The following is a 26539-nucleotide window of genomic DNA, read 5'->3' on the forward strand; positions in this document are numbered from 1 at the left end:
AACTATTGTTCTGCTCTGAATGTGGATAAACTGGTAGATTAAGACAAACATTTCTGTTTGGATTTATATTTAGGAACACACTGGTCAATTGTTTACTCCTCCCCCTCCTCCTCTCCCTCACCCTCAATAGAGTCGACCCCGACCTCCTCGTAATCCTTCTCCAGAGCTGCCATGTCCTCTCTGGCCTCGGAGAACTCTCCCTCCTCCATGCCCTCGCCCACATACCAGTGGACGAAGGCACGCTTAGCGTACATCAGGTCAAACTTGTGGTCCAGCCGAGCCCAGGCCTCTGCGATAGCGGTGGTGTTGCTCAGCATGCACACGGCCCTCTGGACCTTGGCCAGGTCTCCACCAGGGACCACGGTGGGCGGCTGGTAGTTGATGCCGACCTTGAAACCGGTGGGGCACCAGTCCACGAACTGGATGGAGCGCTTGGTCTTGATGGTGGCGATGGCGGCGTTGACATCTTTGGGCACCACGTCGCCACGGTACAGAAGGCAGCAGGCCATGTATTTCCCGTGGCGGGGGTCGCATTTCACCATCTGATTGGCCGGCTCGAAGCAGGCGTTGGTGATCTCGGCCACTGAGAGCTGCTCGTGGTACGCTTTCTCCGCTGAGATGACGGGGGCGTAGGTGGCCAGGGGGAAGTGGATGCGGGGATATGGCACCAAGTTGGTCTGGAACTCCGTCAGATCAACGTTGAGGGCACCATCGAAACGAAGGGAAGCGGTGATGGAGGACACGATCTGACTGATCAGCCTGTTCAGGTTGGTGTAGGTGGGACGCTCGATGTCGAGGTTCCTGCGGCAGATGTCGTAGATGGCCTCGTTGTCCACCATGAAGGCACAGTCAGAGTGCTCCAGGGTGGTGTGGGTGGTGAGGATGGAGTTGTAAGGCTCCACCACAGCCGTGGACACCTGGGGAGCCGGGTAGATGGAGAACTCCAGCTTGGACTTCTTGCCATAATCGACAGACAGACGCTCCATCAGCAGGGAGGTGAAACCGGAGCCGGTGCCACCTCCGAAGCTGTGGAAGACCAGGAAGCCCTGAAGGCCGGTGCACTGGTCAGCCTGGGGACAGAGAACAAACGGGCCAAACATGTGAGACACTTATCATCTGGATCGATATTTTAACAATCTTGGGTTTCTTCATGCCACCATGAAGCAGAGATGGTCTCATTTAACGAAGTTTGGCACACCTGAGAGAATAACTTAACTCAGGGTGCCTCAGAAGGGACAGTAATCTACCAGACACACCAAAACACAGTGTTCAAAGGCATGCTGGGAAAGCTTCGTTCCACATGTCCCACCAGTTTGCGGATCCTGTCCAGCACCAGGTCAATGATCTCTTTGCCGATGGTGTAGTGTCCGCGGGCGTAGTTGTTGGCGGCATCCTCCTTTCCGGTGATGAGCTGCTCAGGGTGGAACAGCTGACGGTACGTCCCGGTGCGTACCTCATCTGAAAAGAGAGAGAGAGAAAAGAAAAATGAATCACACAACTTGAGACATTTGACCAAATGAAACCACGAAGGCAGCCGTGATGTTTCTATCTTCGGGTTTACCGATCACGGTGGGCTCCAGGTCGACGAAAACAGCCCTGGGGACGTGCTTGCCAGCTCCGGTCTCACTGAAGAAGGTGTTGAAGGAATCGTCGCCTCCACCGATGGCTTTGTCGCTGGGCATCTGCCCATCCGGCTGAATCCCATGTTCCAGGCAGTAAAGCTCCCAGCAGGCGTTGCCAATCTGGACTCCAGCCTGACCAACATGGATAGAAATACACTCACGCTGTGGATGAAGAGAAAGAAGATTTGGATTAAGATGCTTCCCTGTCCATACAAAACAGAAGTTCCCCAACAACATTTTTGCTCTTCAAAAACAAGATATCAGTTCATCATAACGGGCACCAGAAACTGCATCCGCTCCTTCACCCACCGTGCATGAAACACATTTACTATTTATGCCATCTATTTGAGAACCAGTCTAAATGATGTTCACTTCAGTCTATCCTTTATTTCAGTAGAGTCAGTGCATGTTGGGCTGCGACAAAAGACTCCACATGAGATTACTGGAGGCAGAGAGGATTATCTAGGTCAGACCTGATGCAGTGTGCTGCCTCTTTAAAAAGACACATTGGGATCCCCCACTGAGGTTATTTGCAATTAAATTTCTACTTTGTTATGTCTTCTCCGTGGTGAATAGCAATTTGTGGTGTCTCAGTTGTGTGTAACTCATCAAGACAATCAGAGGGATTTCTCCATTCACGCTGAAATAACAACGTGCATGCAATTGATTGAATATGAATACACACAAAAGCGACACAAAGGGCCATTAAATCAGGTTGACAAAGTCACAAAATGGTTAGTGTGAGGCCAGTGGTCGGGCATTGGTATCTAAGCTGATTTAGATGAGTTGTGTGAGAAGAGGATTAGGTGCAGCACAGGAATGCACTGAACTACATTGTTAAAAAAATAAAAATAAAAAAACACAACAACCTTATTTCTAATAATTTAACACGATTAACGGATCTATTGGACACAATATAGAACAGAATACACCAAAATAAGAAAAAGCTTTGGTTGGAGACACGTCAAAGAAGCGACCTATGTCACCCTCCACTGCCTGTTTTCATTTTATTCTCCTAAACACAGATCGGATCGTTTGAAAAAGCAGCAGTGTGAAAAGGTGTGAGAGTGATGTCGCACTTACCATGATGGCTTGTCGGTATTATGCAATGTAATGAGACAAGACTTGAGGAGCGCTTGCGTCTGAGATGCGCGGCGGCTGAATCTGGTCTGGTGACGCACGGCGCGCTCTGCCTCCTCAGGAAAACAGGTGAAGTGTGCAAAAACAGAAAAATCTAATAAACAAAAGAAATCCGATCCATTGTGACACATGTGCACGTTAAATCCCCACAGACAAATCAATTTACAAATACTTCCTATCAAAACACAAAACTATCAGCTTCTCTCATTATTTGGACTCAATGTTATGACATTTAATTGTAAGATGGCACATTAATTATTTTTTTTAATGGTGCCGTCCAAAACTTTAGTTTAATAGTCACTATCTGATTTATTTACTTGTTTATTTTTGGCAGCACGCTATAATACAAACACTCAGCTAAAAAAAACACTGTCCTGGTTGATTTGTTTATTTATTAGGATATTTTAGGAATAATGCCCCCCCCCCCCCCCCCCCCCCTATAAGATATACATTCACACACGGTTTTAATTTGGAATAAAAACAAGAGTAAAAGCAACAACCCAAAAGCCAACAAGATCGTCACATAAGTTAAAATAAATGCGCAAATGCGCAAGCGCAATTGTTGTTCCGCCTCGTGACTGAATACGACACCGGAAGTCGCGAGTTTAAAGGGAAGCGCTTAAAGTAGCAGCTGAGTTCCTCCGCAGTCAGCCAACATGATTCCGCTGTGGAGGCGCCTGAACGCAGCGTTCTCGGCTGCAGGGCTCCGTCGGACGGCTCCGTTTCTCTGCAGGGACGAGCTGCTTTTGCGCGCCGCTTCCTCCAGGAAGTGCTCGGGGAGGCGCTTCAACGTGCCCCCCAGCGCGGAGTTCGTGGCTCGGGTGTCGGGGATCCCCACCATGGCCAAGCTGCCGCACCAGGAGACGGCGGACGGGCTCGACGCGGCGTTTGTCGGCGTCCCGATAGACACCGGCACCTCCAACCGACCCGGAGCCAGGTGCTGTCACCCACCGCCCACCGTTTGCAGCACGACGTCACCTTCAGCAGCATTTAGCCATTCACTTCAAGTTTTTAAAGCTAAACGAGCTGCAGAGTCATATTCTCCACTTTTCCTTTAAGGTCACCTGATCATGTGTGAGCACAAGCACTTAAATATTAACCAGCTGGTGAGAGGAGTTTTCCTGCATTGATTTATAACCCAAAATGTGTCATTTCAGTGTTATTCAATGTTCTGATATCTGTTACGAGAATGTTTTCATGCTAAAGCTAATTTTACAGGCTATCAACAACATTTTATAAACTAACCATGTGTTGTTGTTGTTGTGTGTTTTTTTTTTTTTTTTTTTTTTTTTTGTTTGTTTGTTTGTGTAACCTGAAATCCAGCCATTTGCTCCAGCTGGAGAGTATAAATATAAACTAATGTATTACTATTCAAAAGCATGAAATGAAGCACATCTTCATGCAGGTTCGGGCCTCGTCAGATCAGAGTGGAGTCTGCCCTGCTGAGGGCCTACAACAGCGGCACCAGGGCAGCGCCTTACGAGTCCCTGATGGTGGCTGACATTGGGGACGTCAACGTGAACGTGTACGACCTAAAGGACACGTGCAAGCGCATCAGAGAGGCCTACAGGAAGATCCTGGCCACTGGATGTATCCCTCTGACGATGGGTGAGAGCACGGCTGTGTGCTTTTAGATGCATCATCAAGATAGCCCAGTTTCACCAGAGTAAAAAAAAAAAAAAAAAAAGTAGATAACTTTATTGTGTCTGTGCAATTATTAGCCACTCAAACAGCATGTTCGGCCAAAGGTCGGCTGTTAAGGAAGTTTTGGTGTCTGCAGGTGGTGATCATACAATCGCTTATCCGATCCTGCAAGCTGTTGCTGAGAAGTAAGTAAATCGTGCGTCTGTTTAGAAGAAGCTTCCCTCCTGTTTCCACAGTGAAGGGCTGAAAAAATGTAGATAAGCACCAACTACTGATACTATTTTCACTACAAATTATTTCTGAATGAATGTAGTCAGAACTTAAAATAATAGTTATTAAAAAGTCAAAAATATTATTATTATTTTTTTTTTTTTTGCAAAACAGACCAAAACCAAAATGTATTTCACGCAAAATTATTAAAAAATAAATAAAATGTTCACGTTTAAGAAGCTGGATGTAAATTTTTGTGAATATTCTTTTAATTGAAACAATTAATTGATCATGAAAATATTAGAATTATTTCAGTTCTAAAACACTAAATCACGGCACAATGGTGGTGGACTCATTCCTGAACATCGGCCCAGACTAGAAACTCGCGTCCAAACACAAATTCATACACTGTGTGTTCACTCTTGTCTTTTGTGCGATGTTTTTCTCAGGCACGGACCGGTGGGCCTGGTCCACGTGGATGCACACGCTGACACCAGCGACGTGGTCTTGGGGGAGAAGATCGGACACGGGACTCCATTCAGGCGCTGCGTGGAGGAAGGACTGCTGGACTGTAAGAGAGTGGTCCAGATCGGCCTGCGAGGCTCCGGCTACTCTCCAGATTCATATGAATGGAGCCGAGCTCAGGTACTTTTATTGTACGATACGTAACGTAGGAGGCATCTGACAAGTTTGGCACGTCTGACAAATAAACGTGAGGAGGAGGAGTAGAAACCAATGGCACCGCTCGGCTCAACTCACACTCTGACACTGAACTCTTGTGCATCAAATATCCCAATTTTGCTCTTCACAGCGAGACATGAGAATCATGAGGAACCCTGACTTTTACGACATTCAAGGACAAGAACAGCTATTATTTGGCATTTTTGATGTACTTGATTTAAAAAAAATAAAATAAAAATTAAAAAAAAATCAGCATTTGGTCAAACGATCACTGTAATTGCTGGTGGTCAGACATCATTTTATTTGTTTTGCAGGGTTTCCGTGTGGTCCAAGTGGAAGAGTGTTGGTTCAAATCTCTCGTGCCACTGATGGCTGAGGTCAGAGCCCAGATGGGCAGCGGTGCAGTTTACCTCAGTTTTGACATCGACGCCCTCGACCCGGGCTTTGCCCCCGGAACAGGCACACCGGAGATAGCGGGCCTTACGCCCATCCAGGTAAACGCGATGCAACACACTTAAATCCTTCAAAATGATCCTCTGTGATTTATAAAAAAAAAAAAAGGGGGGGGGGGTGAGGGGGTGACACACACTGATGACACACTTGTCACGTTGTGCAAAATATCAGCAAAGGACTTCGAGCAGAAGTGAGCAAAATGATATACAGGAAAATTTTTTTAAGTTTGTAGTTCACAATATGAATATGAACACATTTTTACCATCTTGTTGCTAAATCAGGGAGTTGAAATTATCCGTGGCTGTCGTGGTCTGAATCTTGTCGGATGTGATCTGGTGGAAGTGTCTCCTCCCTATGACACCACAGGTACATGACAGGTTTCATTTCTCATCAAAATATAAATATACATATTTGTACAACGCCCATTTAACGCGTTTCTTTTTCTCACCAGGGAACACTGCACTGACTGCGGCAAATCTTCTCTTTGAAATGTTGTGCGTCCTCCCAAAGATTAAATATTACTGATCAGAAAATGCTTAAAGGACCTCACTATTGAGTTCATGGTCTCAGTCTCAAGATTCAAATCCTCTTCAATACAAGTGTGTTAATGTTTTTGTTTTTTTTAAATTTATTGTCATCCTATTTTGAGGAAAACAATTGGGGTAGAATACAAAACGGGTCAGCTCCAGTTTGTAGACAAAAAATAAAATAAACAGGTAACGGAGCACAGATGAGCTGACCTGGAAGATCACACGGGTGCCTTGAGTGTTTTTAATCTTTTGTGCTCGGTTTGCTTCAGCTGAGTGAATTCCCTCCATCATTTCACCTCTGAGGAGTTCATTTCTTTGATTTAGAAAAAAAAAAAGAAAGAAATACTCAGTTGTAAGAACTTGCACATGATTGACTGCAATCAAAAGATTAAATACTTAAAATTGAACTTGGCAGCTTCTCTTGCTCATTACTGCATGTTTAGAATAATCATAGAATACATACAAACTTACCTCCAGGCTCTTACACACAGTGAAGTATAACTTTGTCAGACGTAACTTGCTCTTGTCACAACTTCTTATCCCAAGTGATCCACAGGACACGTTCTCTAAAGGAAAAATGTACATCACAGGAAATCCGCAACTACAAAGTCTTTAGAAAAAAAAAAAAAAAACATCAACTGTGATGTGGCTGTGGTGGAAAAATTCAAAGTATTGCTTCAGTTTAGCTCATTATTGTGCTGCATTTCGCACAACGCTTGTCAGATTGTTTTTAAAAGAGAGGAAATGCAGCAACGTAGAAAAAGGTGAGTGTATTTAATTAAATACCAGCGCTGGTTGAATTGGAGTCGGAGCATTGATACAGCGGTGAGGTGAGAGTGCTTTCTGGATCTGCAGTTGGTGATATGACCGATTGATAGGACTCATCAAAACAAATGTGTAGAGGTCAAAGGTCATACTTGTTGCTTAAATGTCAAGCACACTGGGAAAACCTTCAGTACGGAGGATTTTTATATGCAGTTTTCTGCTCAGTGTCTCCGCTCTCTTTGTTCCTTCAGCGCTGGAATCATTTTGATGTTTTATTCAGTCTTTTTTTTTTTTTTTAATAAATGTGCCTGTGTGGGTTTCCTCTTGATACTCCGGCTTCCTCCTGCACTCCAAAGAAACCCGGGACCGGCTCCGGGGCCCTCCCACTCAACCTCGCACTGATAAGGGCTGTAGATGGAAGCTGGTTCTCTTCGACACAAGCAAAAACTTTCATTTCTGATTCACATTTATTTTATGGGTTTTGCAAAAGATTGGTTTGATTTACAACTGCAGATTTAGGAACAGTTTGAACGTCACGTTGAGTTTTGTACTTCAAACGTGCTTTAGTGGATTTTAGAAGACTAAAATGTCCTCGTTCGAGCTGCAGTGGAAAGTAATTTTATTTCATTATTTTTTATAAGGATACCAGAATAGTCAGGCAGCCACACTTTGACAAGCTATGTTTGTTCATGATTGAACCAAATGATTTGTAAAGTAGTGTTCACATATAAAAGTCCTGCCTCTCTGCTAAATAAACAATAAATCATATATTTTCTTAACAAGGAACAAATCCGTCAAACCTGCATATGTCCTAAAATAATAAATAAATAATAAAGCTATTCAGATATTTTCAGTAATTAGTTTTCCATCAGAGGAACAAAACAACTCCTGCCCCAATTATTCCACCAAGAAAAGCACTGTTTGTGTGATTTACTGTCAGTATACATTTTGCCAAGTGTGGTTTCTTCTTATTTTCTTGATCTTGAACACATTTTGCTGCTTTTTTTTTCCACAGCACATTACACCAAGCCCATAAGTCAACACACAATGTGAATATTCAGGAAGCCACCATTTTCTAAGTTATGAACTTCACAACAGCATAAACACAGCGACTGTTTGTGCCACTTCTCTATTCCAATTTAAGTTTAGTTTGAACCACATTTATGATTTATCTCCTTTTCTTCCTTTATCAGGGAATGAAGATTCAGAGTGCTCCTTTTTTGCTGAGGAAGTGTCGACACTGAATCAAGGATTAAAGAGTCTGAGGTAAGACTTTTTTTGGGGGGCTACATACAATTATTGCAATCATGAGAGCAATAAAAGGTTATTTCCAAAAGTTGTTGCATAGTTGAATATTTTATCAGATATGTTGGTGAGACGCAGTCTCTTTCCTGGTGCCTCGTGGAGGAAATGGCAATAATCGATGACTGAACAGATCTTTGAATGAAACAGTGAATTAGTTTTGGACCTCTAAAGGAAAAGTGTGCACGCTGCCTGTCAATGCGATGACACTATTCAACACGTACTCAGCTCATCTCCTCCTGGTGTGTTGTGTGTTTTTTGTTTTGACAGCACGTGTGTGTGTGTGTTTTTGTTCATGATGGCTGCAGATCAGAGCTATAGATAGTCTTGACTGGCTTTGTCTTCCTAACGCTTGTTTTGACTATGTGGCTCAGTGTCTTGGAGAGTCTGGCTCCTGTTGCTGAGATGTTCTCGACCTTATGCATGAAGAAAAAAAAAAAAAAGGCTTCCATTGGCTTGTCGACAATGTTTAGCACTTTCATGCCTCTGCGCTGCCAACAGTTGTCCGTCCCATTCTCCTGAACACAATAATGTGATACACTTCAGGGATTTCATTCGAATTTGACCCCAACGTTTAGTCGGACTCACGATTGAACCCGTGAATGTGAAATCACAGGAGTTTAACACAAATGTCCAGCAGGGTAAAATGATAATCCGAATGGTCAAACATTAACTTCACCATGACATCATCATTTTCTGCAAAAACACTTCTGGCTGTTATTATACAACAGTGTAACTCAGGAAGGGGAGATTGTGGCCACGTTTCCTGCGATTCGGTTGAGGCAGTGATTCTAGTTATTGTATTCATTGACACATCTAATTCTTGACTTTGCTTATTTCCAGGTCAGTAATGAAGTCTGCCAGAAAAAGTGCCAAGCTGAAACCCGGTTCCTTTCACGTCCACCGGGAAACTTTCAGCTCCAGTTGTGCTCATTTGCACTTTGAAAAAATCTGTTTCAGCAGATTGTAAATGAACTTTTTTTATAATAGGGGCTATCTCGAAAAAGGAAATATTTAGCTATGATGTAAAAATTGGTGAAATTGATGCAGGGAAAGATGTGATCCGCATATCAAGTAAAGAAAAGGAAAATAAAAAAAAAAGGAGGGGGGGTTCCTCTTTTCCAGTTCAAATTCATGTGTCCCGCTGAGAGTGGAAGCAACTGCCCTTTGATTCTTTATCACAGCTGTTTTCTGCAGCTGTACAGTCCATCTCCATTTGGCACACACACACACACACACACTGAACTTTGCTCAAATGTCATACACAAAAACAGCCCATCTGAGAGGGCGTCATTTGATATCGTCGCCCCTGAACCTCACAGCCTTCATCTAATAACATGTACAGATTCCACGGTGTGAGCCGGACAACAACAACAACAACAACAAAAAAAGGCAGATTTGACATGAGCTTGAAGAGTGATCCCAAACTTTGTGCCGCAGCCTGATAAAGTTTTCTCTCAGCAGTGACATGAAAGCCTTAAATAAGCCTGAAGCTAACTTCTGGATTTGGTTATTTGCTCTGGCACTTTATTCACCTCTCCATATCTGCATAAATCTTAATTCCCCAGCTGCGTCTTGAGTCTCCCTGGAAGTGAGAGAGGGGAAAATTGAACATGAGACTTAGATTTGAGGTCTTTTGGCGTAATATTCTATACAAGTAGTAGTTAAACTATAACATCCTTCACTCTAAACACCAGCAGATGATGTTTTGAGGGTCACAGAGCATTTTCTGTATGTTGGAAACGCATATTCAGTTTGTTGAAGGTTGGTTTCCGAACCAATGATAACAGATTCATTTTTTATTTTTATTTTTTATAGACACGTTTTTGTTTTTGTTTTTTTCCCCCCAGAAAATTTCTGCTGACAGGATGCAGGGAGGAGTTCCTTAAATCCAGTATGCAGTTAAAGCACAGAAATTAGCGAAGCAGCAAGTTCCTGCTTCAGCCAGTCTCATCACTGAAATAGGCCAGAAGAGGATTGGACAGCACCACGTATGCTCATAATTCAATTTTCAAAAAAGACTACAGGAAGTAGAAGAGGTGCTTTTTTCCCCCTCCATCCTCTCGTGATCATTGTGACTCCACATATGTCCTAATAAAGGACTTGTGGAATATCTGTCCAGCTTCTTTTTTTATTTCTTTTCCGTTATCCGCCCACGTATGTGCAAACTGTTTCTTTTCCTTTGCTTTAATACATTTTCAGTGTCTTCAGTGAAGAATGTTTGCATTTGTCTCACTTAAACAAGCGTGACCCGAAGTGTGCGGTGTGAATACACAGAGAGATGGACTTTCTAACAAAGGAGAAAACATTTCTCATACTCGGGTTTTGTCAGATATTTTCCATTTTGGGGAAAATGTCTCATGTGATCATTATTATTTGTCTAACAGCATATGTAAAGGGAAACTTTGTTATTATTTTTAACTTGCTAACTAATTGGACTGTAAACTCCATGTGGTGTTACATTCGCGGCATTCCAACAGCTTGATAAGGCTTCTCTGTTCATCTCCCTTTTAGCCTATTTTAGTGAGCAGCTCCTCCATTTCTATTCAGGGTTCAGCTTTTAATGGGCAACAGCTGTTCTCTCACATCTCTCAGAGATACGCTCTGCTCTTTACACCAGCTACATGGACGGACACAAACATGCGGCCCTCCACGTAACTACTCGATTCTGCCCTGATAGAACTTCCCATGCACTTCTGTTATATTTAGGCCGTGCCTCTGATGGGAAAAGCAACATGGGACACTTAATTTAACCTCTATTTTTACTTGATGCCTGAGATGGCCCTTTGTAACGACTGCTCAGAGGAGCTGTCTCAGTCTTTGGTGCACTTCATCCTCCAGCTCCAGCAGAGGGCACTTAATACTCAAGTATACTGTCTTTCGCCGGCGAAGTCTATTTTTAATGCTATCTGCAACAGTGGCTCCATTTTTAATCACATCAAGGACAGTCTCTGTCTTTTGGTGATCATAAGTTTCATATAAGAACATTTCATTGCCGTTAATTTACTAAGTAAAAGGGTGAGTGACAGGAATAGTCCCGGGGAGGCTCTTAGATCTGTGGGTAAAAAAAGAAATGTGTCCAGAGGGCATAAAAAACACACTTCAGGTGTGGAGCAGGTTTATTGGCCAATCAAAAAGAAATCATAAACCCATTCACATCAATTCTACTTTTTTTATTTTGTTTTATTCTTCTTCATAAAATCACTGTGTCACCCAAACAGCAAAAAGTAAGTTTAATGTTTAAAACAGTGGCCCAGTTTTGTTTTTTTTTTTTACTTCCCGAAGTCGGCCATCTCAGTTCTGTGGTACATTATGTGTTCCCTGCCTTTGCGTTTATCTCCCAGGGAGAGCTACGTACTTCCTTTCCAGATTAGAAATTCACACAACATCGCGGATTTTCAAGGTCTGATGCATTAAACCGAATATAAAGTAGTTAAAGGCATCAAACCCTTTTTGGATTTTAATTCTGTTGCATAAGAGTTGCTGGTTAATGTGTAAAAGCTCACACTGATGTAAGATTTGGAAACAGTCAAAAAAAAAAGTGTCATTATTTCATTACTTTTGTAAGAAACCTCACATGTTCTACTTCCACTTCACCACATTTTAAAGGTCAACGCTTTACCCCCTCCCCACACACACACTGCTTCATTTAACACATTTCATGACCTTTAATCTTCCCATTTCTACTTTGCAGATGAAAATATTGCCTTAATGAATTAGAAAATTAGACACACTGATGGATGGAAACTGCCCAACAGTATATAAAATCAGATTAAAGTGCATCTTTCACATAAATGCACCTATTAACACAACCCCCCCCCCCCCCAGAGCAGAGCAGAGCAGGCACTCTGCCAAATAATGAGGACACTTTTACTTTTAAGACTTGAAGTAAATCAGCAATTATTTTTGTACTTTATTCGAGTGGGATTTTAAATGCATGACAGGAGTTCTTTTTTTTTTATTATTATTATTATTATGATGATTTCTGCTAATCTTGCTGCTTTAAGTTTTAACACCTTGAACTCTTGCTGCCTTTGCTGCAGTAACCTCACTGTTTGGCACCGCAGGGAGACCTGAAGTCTACCAGGTGGCGTCGCCGCGCACAAACACCGGCCGGGTCGGCTTTTCAGTGCGCTCCCTGGATTCCACTCCGCCTCTTACTTTTTCTGCAGCTCTCTCTCTCTCTCTCTCTCTCTCTCTCTTTGCACACACGACTTCTCAGTGACTTTGCGAGATTACATTCAGCCCCACAAACCGAGATCCCAAGTTTTTCAGAGCGCACCGGTGGAAGGAAAGAAGTCTGGATCTGCCGGTACCAGCCGATCATTTTTGCGCCCCTCTTGCAAAAAAAAAAAACAAAAAACACAATTATACATTTAAGCGCACAACAGCAAACACAAAATAACCAAAAAAAAAAAAAAACAACAACAGAGAGGATCCGTTTTTCTTCTTCTTCTTTTTTTTATCTAGTTATTTCTTTCTTTTTAACCTGTTGATGAAGTCCCACCGGGTGCGGGGCGCAGAGGAGCAGTCGCGTTTCTCCGCACGGAAGAAAAGTCCGAAAGCGGCGCAGGCGGCTCGCCGCTCCGGTGGCCAGGAGGAGTGAAGGACCTCGGCTCTCTCTCCCCTCCACCACCACCACCACCACCACCAACAACACCAACACCACCTTTTTTCCTTTCCCCCCAGCATTTTTGCAGCCGTGTGCTGGGTTGGTGGGAAAATGGGCACTCCGACTCCGATCTGTGGACTTATCCTCTCCTTGGTACTCGCCTGCCAGCTGGTCTCTGTAAGTGAGCTCCAACTTTTTCATTTCTCTTTCTCAATCCGCTGAGGAATTCATGTTAGTGCTGCTGACCCATAAAACATTTCACCCCCCCCCCCTTCCATACACACACACCTCAGAGGTCAGGTCAACGTTACAAATCACTGCCTTTTTATGCTCTATGAAATGGCAGGAGAAGAAAAAAGCAGGCTTGTGATTGTGTTACTATTTATGTCCTGTAAATAGTGTGTTCTGCTGGTGTGCAGGTGGACTATAGAGCACACAGACACACACACACACTCTCAGTCACAGTCCCATTAAGCTACTTTTAAAAAGTGACAGGACAAACCTGGAGCTCCTGTTGAGTGAAGCTGGGCTAAGTTTGTCCATAGAAACGAGCTATTCATAGTCTCTTCGGAGTCCTCAGCTCCTGAAACCTTCTCCGCCTGCACAGTCTGCGGAGCCAACTTTACCAACAGCACTGTGATCACACAAAGGATGAGAAAGTGCATTCACTGTTGCCCGTACATGGAAAGCTTGTCTTTATTTTCCTTTTTGGAAGAATCCGTCCTGGAAAATGTCCCTCAGAGTAAAAGTCGGGGTAAAAAGGGGGTGTATGCTGTTTTTGAATCCACTTGTTCAGAGCGACTCTCCTCCATCCAGCATCAGCAGAGGCTGTGCACCATTTTGGGAATGAACTTATATCCTGTTTTTTAACCTTTCGAGCTCTTCACTGCAGGGCTGTAACTGACTGTAGTTTTTTTTTTTTTTTTTTAAAAAAAGCTTGGATTCATTTTCAGGTTATTTCCTATCTAAATCATTTCATCTATGAAATGTACCAAGAAAAATTCTGTCTTTAAACTGCGCTTCTTGTCCAAACAAGAGCCCGAAAAACTCCCAACATATTTGACTTACGGAGAGAAATCCTCCTATCTGAGAAGCTGGAAGCTGGAAGCAGACGCTGTTTGGCATCTTTGTTGGCTGAATAAGTACAATCATTAATCACTTAATGACATTTCTTCAGATTAGCTTTCTATTCTATTGATTTCCTCCTCAGTACAGTGTGTGAGTGCCAGCACACAAACCCACTTGTGGCTATTTCTATAAGTGTTATTACTAATGATGGCTTCTGAAGTAAGTTGTCTTCACTTTGCTAAATCTGTGGCGTGAATCATAAAGAGGATGATCGTGGTTTTGCTGCTGAGAATGGAGCCCATCTCTCGCCTCGCCGCCACCTTTTAGAAATCCTGTCTGGTTGCTCACCTTTATACCCTCCAATAAACACAGCTGTCACGCTCGGGATATCTGCTACTGGTCCGTGTTGATTTGATCTGAAGTGAAGCCTTCCTGCATGATGATGGCGCGCCGTCGACACGACCAACGAAAATATGAACCTTTCACCTGCCGGATTTATATCATATGAGCAATGTTCTGTCATCTTGAGAGTTCAAATTTTCATGACTTCAGGGTGTGTTTAACATCCAACAGCGACTGGCCTTTTTTTTGTTGTTGTTGTTGTTGTTGTGATGGCTGTTCCTTTCCCTTGCGATGAAGTGATCTATCACTTTGCGTCAGTGCACAAAGTTGAGACAGAACTTTCATTACCTGCAACGCGGGTTGTATATCTTCGGCGTCACCGATCTGCAGAAGCGATCCCATCCCTGGAGGGCTAATATCATCTGTTGTCGCTCTGACACTGTACGGTAATAGGAGACGGCCTGTACACTTTCACCACAACCCTGACTGACTACCAGGCCAACAACACCAACGTAATTGAATTACGGGGAACCAGAAGCATCTGTTTCTTGCATTGTGACTTTGAAGTGCAGCAGACTGCCGACTGCCTCTTGATTCAATTAAGCACGCGCGCTGGTGCTAGTGCGGGGCGCTCCCTTCTCCCTGCTGGAATGTCAGGGTCATGCGCATCAGCGCAAATAATCAAAGTCAATAAAAACTCTCAAATGGTTCCATCACAAATGATTATCCGTACCCTGCTGTGAACCACAGGCAGCAACAGGTCAATCGTGGGGGGGGGGGGGGGGACTTCATAAACATCTACTCCCAAATAACTTGACTGTTAGTCGAGTGATAAGGTCACTGGTCTTTGATTCTGCTCTTCCCAAATCATCTAAAAATGACGGAGGCCACTTTGATTTTTGGCGTGTGACATCAGATTAACCACCAGCACGTCCGTGGACAGTTTTTGGCATTGAGGTCTCTCCCAGTTTAGACCGTCACAAGTGTCCCCTTGACTTCATCGGGGGGTTGGATCGAGGGGTTGGGGGAAGGGCGACCCGGATTCCTACGATTATATACTCCGCAGAGCGAGAGCCCTGTCATTGCCAGGGCTAAATATTTTGCGGCGACGGTTTGATGCAATGATTTATTTAGATTGCGTGGGGAGGTGTGTGGAGTCGGCGGACCTGTTGGTCTCTCCGCGGTGCTTTGTTGTCTCTGATACGGCTACCTGGTGTTTAATTTCCTTTCAGAGTTGATCAAGACTCAGTGGAGGTGCAAAGCGCAGCAGCTCCACTCCACAGTTTGAACAGGGGGGAAGGTCTGCTCCCTCCACCCCCCTCCAGGCCCATTCACATAATTGCTTGAAGACTGGGTACAGTAAACATTGCATTGTTGAATTGTAGCCCTGAGGCAGAGGGGGGGGGGGGGTGGGGGGGGCATCCTGGGATGATGGGGGAATGCTCAAGCAAAGTAGCTGCCCTCCCCTCCTCAAGCACGTTGGCACATATGGTTTGCAGACTGGCATTTGTTGACTCTGCAGTGAGGTGTGACTTGGTCCAGTATGCAGGTCGGGGGGGGGGGGGGGGGGGGCTGTGAACCTCACCTTAATGACACAGAGTCACAAACCAGGATTAGCTACAGTTTCATAAATTTCACGTCAGTTTTTTTATACTATCAATCCTCTTTACTGTTGCAACACTGGGTGCTGATGCAGAAACAGCCCCCCCCACCACCCCCCCCATCACTGAAGGACATCCTCCTGTGACTGACTTCTGTAGTTTTACATTACAGCGCCGTGATGCTTCATGCTTTGCTACCTCTTTGTGAGGCCTTGATGGGGGGGACAACAACAACAAACATGTCTACGTTTGTTGTTGTGAAAGTTACACAACTTTACTACACTAATGTGGTGCAGGCTTTTTTTTTTTTGTTGTTGTTGATTTGGATGTACATCTTCATTAAAACACATGAATAATTTATTTTTCTTGTTAACTTCAACTGCGCTTTTGGAAATCAGCAGCAGCAAAGTGTCAGGCATGAATCATTTCTAGTGGATTAGCCAAAACGTGCCAAAAACATTGGTCTATTTTAAAGACACACGGTGTTGTGTCACCCCTGAACCTGAACTTAATCCTTCTTTCTGTTATCTTAATCATGTATTTCCATGTGCTGTTTGCAGATAATCTGACTCATGCTGGAACATAATCAAATCCGAATGTCTTTCACCCAAAGAAACATATTTTCCTTCACTGCAGAGATCGTGCGATATGATTTGCGCCGTGATGCAAAGTTAGGAATCTCAATTGCGGGGATCCATCAAAGCTTTGACCAAAATGTATTTGGTTAATTTCCTTTCTTTCCCTTGTCAGGGGGAAAAAAACCTTTCAAACACACGCAAACATGCTCTCACAATGAACTGCGCTGTTGCATCCTGGTCGGACAGAAGTGCCGACTCCAAAACGCAGCTGCGCCTCAGCTGGTGCAGCAGCAACGCCGTGCATGTGCTGACATGAGAAGGCATTCTCCTGAGCAGCGCCTATTGTAGCAACAGTCCCACTCTTTCCATCCGCACGTCTTCACCCATTTACATTTCCCTTGAAATAAAAACGGCTCCCGTGTGTAGCTTTTGTTTCAAACCCCTCATTTTATCTCACTTCCAGCCGTGTATCATCCTCAGATGAGTTTGACACTTCTGTCAAGTCAAGTCTTTCCGTAATTAAATCTTCAAAGCTCGACGTGGAGGAAAGTTTAAGTTTTAATGCGCCCGTGGCCCCTCTGGTCCTTCCTGTTTCGGCGAAACATATATCTCTCTTCATTCCTCAGTTACGGAGCCACAAGTGCAATAAACCCGCCCGTGGTCACGGAGAGGTCACAGGATTTCCTGAGGACACAGCAGTCTGCACCATGAACAATAAAATCACCTTTTTCAGCTTTTTCTGGTTTGGTTAATACGGAGCAGACTCTCTTGACATTTACAGTTTCGGTTAACTCAACTGCCAAGCAGGTTTTGAGATTGGTGGAGTTTAAAAGCAGCGGTCAAGCTGCTCCTCCTGGAAATCATTAGCTTTAAGTCCAACAGCAGTCACTGGGCTTGATAAAGAGAACAAAAGACTGCGATGGACTGGTACAGGCTCTGACTCATCCTCTCACATTGTGTTACAGGACCTTTTCCCAGGCTGTGGTGGGCTTGTGCTGATTAGAGTTTCATTGAAATGCGAAGTTGACTGTAATGCACTTCTGCCTTTGAAGGTGCTCTATAGCTGCCTGTGCCCTACTGAATTTGCCATTGTCTTTGCTCGCACCGCTGATCTGAAGTCACTTGGGTATTCTACTTTCCCCTCAAGGGAGCTGCTGCATTGTCTTATATGGTCCCTCCCAGCGCATCCAGCTGCTCTAATGGGGGTTGCAGTCCTTTTCCACTAAAGGTGTTTTTTTGTATGGTGAGCAGAAAGGGCTTTTTTTTTTTTTTTTTAAAGCATGCTAAAGGAATACTATCTGTGTTTTAAAGCCAAACTCGACCCCAACAACCCGTAAAGTGTTTATTAAAAAAAAAAAGAAAAGAACATCCCACCCTTGTGTCTTATCAGCACTGATGATTTCTCACTTCCTGAAGACGGACCAGTAGCGCCATGCCTCCACTTTCTTTTACTGTACAAGTCTCTACCTGTGAATCAGAGAGCCTGCCATCCTTGCGAGACTTTATAGCAGCCTTAAGAAGATGCAAATTCACCTAAGCTGCCGTTAAACCCGTAATGTTCACAGAGGGGAGTTGGAAAGTGGAATTCTTCAGGCTTCAGGCTGTAATGGCTCAGTGAAAATTAAATACAGGGAAAACAATAAGTAAATTCTGCCCCCCCTCCCGGCCCGCCTCCCCCTTTCTGCGCCTATTTAATTCAGGAGCCTGTTTGTAGGCAGTTTTACAAATCTGCTGCTCTCCAGGAGCCTAATTGGCAAATGACTTCACAAATTGTTTGTTTTGAACACGGGGGCTGATTGATTTTTGTGTTTAAAGCATTGAACAACAGTAAATCTAAAGACTGTGAGAGCTAACAAAACACACTTTTACCAAAAATCTCAACTCCATCAGGGTTTTTCTGATTTTGTAACATAATTATAGAAAACTTAGCTATTTAAGAAGAGATGTGCAATGATTTCTTGTAACACTGAAAGAAAAAGTTGGGAATTTAGGGATATATTATACTTCTGATCATAAATTGTCCCACAAAGAGTCTCTATAGGATGCAGAACAAAGAGCAATGCAGCTTCTTTATTTCAGTCTGACAGCATTGACTTTGGACTTGAGGCTTTGACCTTTTAACTTGATATCACAAATGTAGACATTGAGTTTTATGCTATTTAACATCTCTTCTGTGCATTTTTTTTTTAAATAAAAATCATCATCCAAACCTTTTGAGCAGTAACCCTCAACTCTCCTCTTTATTGTTTCACATGTATCCGCCAAGGATGGGACGCTTTCACAGGATAGGCAGGTACGAGTTCTAGATGACCTTTGACCTCGCACAGTGATGCTGTCCTGACACAAAGTGTAGCAACAGCTGAACCCCTGAAATGTCGGCCAGTGTTTTTGTATTTCTATCGTATCACTTCTGGTTTCTGGCTCAGGTCTAGGGCCTTCGCGGTGCCCTTCGCTGAGGCCATCGGGAGAGAGACGGGAGGAGAGCTGCACCAGTCTGCTCTGCGTTATCGTGTCAGCTGTCATCCCCAGAGACATAACAAGTCTTTCTCCTGTTATACACACATCTGCGCACATATACTCACGCGCTCGTGCTTCTCGGAGGAATTTTCTGTTGTCTTCCCCCCTCCATCCTTTCCTCTGCCTTGCTCTCTCAGTCTGAATCCCAAACAAGCGGTAAACCAGTATTTACATCACAGCTGTGAAGGAGAACTCGTTTCCACGCGCCAGGCCCGACCGCCTTCTGCTTCGGCAGCGACGACGCAAGATCAAATGGGGTTTTTGGTTCAGAGGTGGCTGTTTGTTGGGTTTATTTGTTTGTGGCGGTCTGAAACTTTTGTCCCTTGCTGAGTCGCCATCCTGTTGGGGAAATGAAACTTGGAACCATCTACAGGACGAGAGGACCCCACTTGCGCTGAAGTAAAGTTTATTCAGGCTTTCCTGTGCACAGCTCAGATGTCCTGCTCTATAAATTCTTGAAGACATAACCTGGTGTATTTGTTGTTTTTAGCCATTTTTTTTCCAAAAGGTTAAATCTATTTTCTCTCTGAAGATTGTTTGTATTTGAAAACCCCTACAATCTTTAGTCATATCGCAAAAAGCAAGTCTTGTTTAAACATCTCCCCCTGCATCTCAGCCAGCCTTTCTTTTTTTTTTCCTCGCTTCATGAGATTGGCTTCATTTCAAGCGACTTTCGACTGGTCACAGAGCGTAGCTGCAAAACTGCACAGAAGTTTTCACAAGTTTTTATAACTTGGCAAGAACACAGTAGAATTAAAGATTAATGAATTCCCTTGGACCTAATTATGCCAAAGTATAAGCCCTCGTTGTTTGTATTTTTTTTTTTACTCTCAGCTTGAATGTGATACTTGAATTTCCATCACAGTGTGTTTCAGCAGAGTAGAAGTGTTCGGTTGGAAATATTTTCCATCCAGGTTTGCAGCTTCTGAAGATGGGGGTTCCACGCAATGAGCCAAAGTGTGTCGTAATGGAAAAAGTTTTTGATTTAAACACACACTCATGCACACATGTGCTCGTTCATATGCTGTATTTTCATTTTCTTTATTAAATATAAACCACACTCACAACAACGCACACATTTTTACCTGAATTTGTAAAAGCAGGTCTTTTACGAGACATCCAGACACGTTATAGTACGTGAAATGATATAATGCACTGTTTGTTGTTGCAACAAATTTAAGGACATAGTGTAAACATGACCTGTTGCTACTTTTACAACTCACTAAGCCTTGTCTCGTGTGGTTAGTGGGCAGAAAGTGAGACAACAGTCAAAGATTTGGTTGTGATTTCTAGCTGGCGACTTTCAACGCTGCATTAAACATCAGGCTGTTATTTTACACTTCACATTTTCTTTGCTATCGTCGTCATTATTATTATAATTTACTAGTATTATTACTTCCAAATTAAAAGAAAGCTTTTAGGTTGAGGGAGAACCAGTTAGCCCAAACTAAGCAAGTTAGCCTGACATGCCGATGACTGCAGTTTATTTATTTTAGAGCAGATCCTTTTATTACTAGTTTTTGGTTTTCAGAACAAATAATAAAAAAAAAGACACCACCTCCGAAGACTTTATGTCCAGAATATCATCTTTCCCTCTGTATCACGCCCACTGCCTCGGCACGCGGTGTAATCGTAAGCTTGACTGGCTCGGCCACGGTCGCTAAACTATAAGTGGACTGTGGTCACATAGGGGAAACTATTTCTTACACCACCGTAGAATCTTTGGAGTATTTATTTATTTTTTTATTTATTTATTTTTTTAATAAAACTGGATGTGTGTTTCTACTGATTCAGCCTTTGTGACAGTGTTTTTTTTTTTTTTTTAATGAACCGGAGTAGGAGAATCAACTATTAACTATAGGAGAATCAGGCTATTAGAGAGCTGCATCTTTAGACAGCAGCCTTGACTCACGCAGCTTAGCATCCGTCATGTGCCCAGATGCTTGACAGCATGCGAGTCTACCGAGTACCTGGCAGGCCTGCAGAAGCTGAAGCTTGGCCTTGTAGCACAGTTGGTAAGGCGAAGGGAATTTCTGTGGTTGTAGTCTAAAGTGGCTGTGTATAATTTTCTCTCCACCCAAACCATCTGTTGATTCCATGTGATGAGGAGGAGTCATCTAAATACTCATCTTAAAGACCCGTTCATGGCCTTATTCTGTGTTGCCATTTGCCGCCCAGTTGGGCATCAGTGGAAAAATACGACGACGAATAAAAACAACGCGATTCATCGGCCTGCATCTGCTGCACTTCTGCCTTGGCGAGAATTCATTTGTATGGAGGCATGAGTCAGCCTGCATTCTCAGTTGAGGCATAATGTTTACAGTAAGTAGCTGGTGTGACCACCAACAGTGTCTTTACACCACTCAGGCCTGAATTATGGGAACCCTGTTAAGGGTAGCAGATTTTTTTCTTTTTGTCGTGCATCACTGTGCAGCTGGTGTGATGTGTGATTAACTATGACATCCTGAAGTGAGTTTCAGATTTCTTTTCTTTATCTCTCTCTTTTTTTTTTTTTTTTTACATGTACTGGATGTGTTAATCTAAATTACAGATCCAGGTTGCCCTTGATGTTCTTCCTGTACGGCCATCAGAGACAGCGAAGGCTTCGCTTTCCTGTTCGTCCTTGCGCAGGCGAGCACCTCCAGTCAAGTCAGGCAATTATTGCTTTTAAAAGGGGCAATTAAATGGGTCTTCCGCCAAACTGCGTGATTTATGTGGACGGTGAGCACATAGAGAAGACTCTGTCAGCTGTGCCAGGATGAAGAGGCCCCCGTCTTCCCCACCGAGCTCCACCTGCTGAGGCTCTATTATGACCCCGTCACGGGTACAAGGGGGAGGAGATGGGGGCACACGGGGGCTAAAATTTGGCACACACATCAGACTGCAGACTGCAGTCAGATTCTCTGGCGCAGGCATCACTCTTGCCTGTCGGCACACAGTTAGCTTCTCTCCCGTTTCCCTGTTGTTTCATCAGGGCTTTCCCCATGCAGGAATCAAGGAAAACAAGATTTGAGGGAGATAAAAAAAAGAGCAAGAACAGAGTTGCTTTTTGTGCTTATTAGCTTTTTAGATCAGGCCGGCCAGACAGGCAGAGATTCGGGTGCTGCGTCTCTGCTGCAGCCCAGAGGTGGAGTTAGTCCCCACTGATGTCACACAGCCACCCTTCATAAAGGCTGAAGGAACGGAGATCACCCTCCTGCCGCAGACCTGTTCTGCCCCTCCTCTTGTCTCTCTTTCCAAATAAATTTCAAAGGCGAAGAAGGTTCATTTCGCCCTCTCCTTTGCACAGCCCTGTCAGACGTCTTCACAAAATCTGCTGTGCCTGCGCTGGATGTAAAATATGTGCATAGAACTTCACATTTAAAATCTGGCTGGCACTTTTCAAGTGTGCTGGAAACAGAAACTGAAAAGTAAGCAATAACTCCAAGCGGTTATTCAAAAATACCTGTCTGTGTGTGTGTGTGTGTGTGTGTGTGTGTGTATATATATAATATAAAGAATATATTTTTATATTCTGGGGGTAACATGCATGTCACGGCTCATCCTGCCCTCACTCAGCCCGCTGGGTAGACATACTAGGATTTGAGCTGAGGAATGTGTGGATAACTTGTAAAAATGCAAGCAAAAAACGTTATTTTATTCTGACATTTTTATTTATGTACGAAGGCCGCTGCCGTTGCAGCTTATAGTCCAAGACAACACTTTTTTTTTTTTTTTTTAATGTAAACATCTGATTGCTTGGTCGGAAAGAGCGATGCAAACTCAACCCGGTGGAAGCTGACTCTTAAATTATCCTCTTTCTGTGTTTTTCTTTTTTTTTTGGAGGGTCATGAACTGGCTTGTGCTGGCTTGTCCATTAGCACAACTGCAGTTAATTTTGCTGCCTTTTCTCGTGTACCTTTAACGGGCTCACTTTGCTGATTAACCACCGGAGCTCGGTGTATTTTCGCACGGACACGCAGCGCCCCTTGCCTATAATTACATCTTATTATAGTAGGAAATGGATCCCCTCACATCTGCTTCCAATGAATGGGCAGGTTAGTCCTCCTGCTTTCTTAAATTATTCCATAAACCCCTGGCAAACAGATGTCTTTGTAGGTGCGAGCACACCTTCAAATTAAGGCCTGTTGTTGAATTATGAGGACAGGTGAAATTCGTCTGTCAACCGCTGAGAGGAAGGTACTCCCAGACTTTGTTTATGGTTGTCAGATGTCTGCCCTTGGCTTTGTTGTGTTGTTGATACAAAGCCAAATGCACCCTCCGAAGTTTCTGTAGAACTTTAGAAGGAGGGTGTTAATTAAGAAAACTGTTTGTTAACATCCACAGCCTGCATTTAAAGCCGCTCTCTACAGGAAAATCAAAATCGGAAAGAAAATTATCCAAGTGCAATGTAAATTAGGGCAGAGTCCCCCCATGTATAGTCGGAAACATGGGTTGCAGGAGGAATGCAGAAGGTGGCGGTTGGGGGGTTTAAGTAATTACCATTTTTATACTTTGCTATGCCCCACGATAATCCCCCACAGTACAATGAGTCAGGAATGTTTCTCCCAGGTATGAAAAACAAGTCAAGAGCAGAATATTACATTTAACTCGATTCATTCAGCGGCTGTTTTTATTTAAAGTGAGGGCTGAGGGTTCTCAAAGTGGGGTCCTTCAGGGGGTCTTGTGGGGACTTTTTTTTTTTTTTTTTTTTTGGTCATTGTGTGTAATAAAAAAAAAAAAAAAAAAAAAGCTGCAGTGAAGGACCCAGGGCCAAATTCTTATCAGATGGGGGGGGGGGGGGGGGGGGTCTTTGACATGAAGTGGACCACTGCAGCAGGAGAGGATGCTGGGTAACTGCTGGAAAGCTAGGATGTTAGAGACGTGAGGAGAGTGGAGAATCTCCGTGCGTTCAGAGATACCGGACACCAGAAAGCCCTCCTCAGATGGACGCAGTGGCCAAAAAGAGCTGAGACATACCAAAGAAGTGCTCCTGTTCAGCCGGACCACCTTTTTTAAATTAACTGCTGACTTTTATATCCTGCTCCTGGGTAATAATGGGAGCTTTTAACAAAGCACAGGCCCAGGATCGTTAAAAAAGCCTCTGTTTGGAAGGTAAATGTGTGTAGTGAACGGCCTCGGTAATGGTTTGTGGTTCCAATTAGCCATCCGATAGTGGCATTATTACTCATTAGTCCGGACACAAGAATATTATGGGGTATTTCCATTTCAGCCACTTTGGGAAAGCTTAATTTAATTGCAAACTGGGTCTATTTTGTTGATTAAGGTAACACTTAACTCAGCAGCCTAATTGTAATGTGTGGACAAAGCTACAGGTACAAAGTTAAAGTGCTATTTTGAGACGTATGAGATGCTTGTCCGTAGTCAGTGTACGCACGTGTACAGACGCAGAAGAGGGGACGGCAGGAAGGAGCGTAATTTAGCTTCATTTAAAAGAAATCCTTCGGGGATATTTTCACTGCTTTGTCTTGCTGTCAAATAACTGATTGTGGGAAATTGCAGTACCAAAGGAGAGGGCCGTGGGATTGTGTGTAAATATTCTGCATTTGTTTGTTTTGCTCATAAGTGCAGGCCCGTCTTTTTTGACGTAAATGATGGCTGAAGTAACAGGGGGGACATTAATCCAGTTTATTTGGTTCACTCTTTACGCTGTGCGAGTGTGTCTCGGCATTGTTCTGCTCTGGAGAGGCAATATGTTTTTTTGGGACTATCTTGTGGGGGGGTGAGTGGACTAGAGGAAGTGTTTAATTTAGCTTTGGGATTTTATCGGGTTCGCCAAGCCAAAGATCCAGCAGGCGTGGTCCTGTCTGGGGGAATTCCTCCTCCTAAATTTACTGCGAGATGCTCTTTTGTTTTGTTTTCTTTTTCTTGTCCAGTGTTATGGTAATTGTTACCTGTTTCCTGTTGCCAGATCTGGGTTCATATGCACCCCCTTTTGCCATTTGAGCAGCACTGACTGTAAACCAGATGTGTTGCCTTGGTTTAGTTTGTTTTTTACTGACTCAATCTGGGTGGTGTTTTTTTTTTTTTGTTTTTTTTTTAATGCTGTGTTCAATCAATATGTGAATCATTACAGTTGAAACCACATCACAACCTGCTAACTGTGTGTGATAGGCCGGTGAATGATCCCTGCAGGGAATGAGTCTAGACAGGAAGATTCCCAGTCTAGGTGAGTTAATAAACTGCAGGTTATTTTGCTGATGCAGTGGGTTGCTAAATAGAGAAAGTCATAGCTTTTAAGCATGACTCATATCAAAAGGCGTTATCTAAAGTTCAACAGGATGTTATTTCTGTTAAAAGCAAGAACCTTCTCGGGCCTCGTTTAATGGGACTGTGGAGATGGACTGTAGATGGAAAATGAGGAAATACTCATGACTTTGGTGCTAAATGTGAATATTTTACTAATGTACAGTAAGAAAGTGTGCAGCAAAATCAGAGCTACAAAACTGTAAATGATGCAGGAAAAGAAGGAGGCCTCTCAGGAGGCTCGTGTAAAGCCCCTTGTTGACTTTGGACAAAAGTAATGACGGGACTATGGTTTATCTCCCATCCAACAGCTTTTCCCCCGACCCTCATTCATAACCATATCTTCATCCTGCAGTCTCTGTTTGCTTATCCAGAGTCTGCTCGGAGACTGACTTCGGTTTTGGCCGGCTTTGATTTCCATGCTTGTTTCTAAAGTTGGAGACATTGCGGCAGTGTAAGAAACTTCTTGTGCAAGTGTTGAACTGTTGAAACAACAGTTGCCAAAACCTGTTAGGAGCTGAAAGCAGAGTATTTTTTCTTCATAAATCCTTCCCATTAACCGCTGCTTCTGTTCTTACCAAATTAGGATTGAATTCAGAGGGCACATGTAATGGGTTTATAAAGGACTGAAGTTGTAAAATACGGAAAAGATGAAAATGAAACACGAGCCTGGCGGAGTGGCTCGCTAATCCTATTTCTAGTGCTTCCTTTAGTTTGACCAACCAAAACAAAAGGGGTCTCACACCTGCAGAAATCCAGCCTCCGTATCACTCCGTTTCCCAAGATCCCCTTCCTTGAACCGGCCTCCAGAAGTTAATCCGGTTCTTTGCAAGTGTCCTGCCCCTTGATCCTTTTGTGAAGGGGTGACAGAGGGAGTCTGAATCGAAGGTTGCGAGCCAATCAGAATGAAGCCAAAGCCGACAAAGTGGGTACCTGATCCCCCTCTCTTCATGCCCAACCCAATAATTTGCTTCAGGAATGTTCACATTTCTGAGCTTTAGAGTGTCATTGAAGAACTAATGCTCGCAGACTTTTTGAAGGATGGTTCAGGTTTGCCTTGATCCTTGGATTGAGGGTGGTGGTGGGGGGAATAAATGACTTCCTCCCATCAAACTTTGAAGGCAACCTGCAGGAAAGTCCCTTGTTAGCCTGAAGCTTGAGGTCACATCTCTGCTAACCAGAGTGTGGGAGGATTTGCTTCAAAACATTCCTGTCTATTTTTGGTCAT

The 26539-nt window shown here is 43.6% G+C and overlaps 3 protein-coding genes across 4 annotated transcripts in view; 2 read left to right on the plus strand and 1 right to left on the minus strand.

Moving 5' to 3' along the window:
• Positions 1 to 92: 92 nt before the first annotated feature.
• On the minus strand, positions 93 to 1791 carry LOC115046068 (tubulin alpha-1B chain-like). Its single transcript, XM_029506183.1, has 3 exons — positions 1562 to 1791; positions 1310 to 1458; positions 93 to 1070 (listed from the first exon to the last, which is right to left on the minus strand). The coding sequence occupies exons 1-3, from the start codon at positions 1680 to 1682 to the stop codon at positions 93 to 95; spliced, it is 1248 nt and encodes a 415-aa protein (XP_029362043.1). The 5' UTR covers positions 1683 to 1791.
• Positions 1792 to 3373: 1582 nt separating this feature from the next.
• On the plus strand, positions 3374 to 6636 carry agmat (agmatinase (putative)). Its single transcript, XM_029507009.1, has 7 exons — positions 3374 to 3699; positions 4168 to 4370; positions 4543 to 4591; positions 5066 to 5261; positions 5612 to 5791; positions 6032 to 6116; positions 6202 to 6636. Exons 1-7 carry the CDS (start codon positions 3419 to 3421, stop codon positions 6273 to 6275), a joined length of 1068 nt encoding a protein of 355 aa, XP_029362869.1. The 5' UTR covers positions 3374 to 3418; the 3' UTR covers positions 6276 to 6636.
• A 5926-nt stretch (positions 6637 to 12562) lies between these two features.
• hspg2 (heparan sulfate proteoglycan 2) overlaps positions 12563 to 26539 on the plus strand; it is an 82564-nt gene continuing 68587 nt past the window's right edge. For both annotated transcript variants that reach the window (XM_029507177.1, XM_029507178.1), the window contains exon 1: positions 12563 to 13136. In XM_029507177.1, the coding sequence (XP_029363037.1) occupies positions 13071 to 13136 (66 nt within the window). In that variant the 5' untranslated portion in view covers positions 12563 to 13070. The remainder of the gene's footprint in view (positions 13137 to 26539) is intronic.

The sequence above is a fragment of the Echeneis naucrates genome, chromosome 7, assembly GCF_900963305.1.
Source record: "Echeneis naucrates chromosome 7, fEcheNa1.1, whole genome shotgun sequence".
Taxonomy (NCBI): domain Eukaryota; kingdom Metazoa; phylum Chordata; class Actinopteri; order Carangiformes; family Echeneidae; genus Echeneis; species Echeneis naucrates.

Coding starts and splice junctions, on each gene's coding strand:
- agmat (XM_029507009.1), top strand. CDS start 3,419: ATGATTCCGCTGTGGAGGCGCCTGAACGCAGCGTTCTCGGCTGCAGGG. Junction 3,700..4,167: donor TCCAACCGACCCGGAGCCAG/GTGCTGTCACCC, acceptor ATCTTCATGCAG/GTTCGGGCCTCGTCAGATCA. Junction 6,117..6,201: donor TCCTCCCTATGACACCACAG/GTACATGACAGG, acceptor TTTTCTCACCAG/GGAACACTGCACTGACTGCG.
- LOC115046068 (XM_029506183.1), bottom strand. CDS start 1,682: ATGCCCAGCGACAAAGCCATCGGTGGAGGCGACGATTCCTTCAACACC. Junction 1,459..1,561: donor CCTGGAGCCCACCGTGATCG/GTAAACCCGAAG, acceptor CTCTCTTTTCAG/ATGAGGTACGCACCGGGACG. Junction 1,071..1,309: donor TGGACAGGATCCGCAAACTG/GTGGGACATGTG, acceptor CTCTGTCCCCAG/GCTGACCAGTGCACCGGCCT.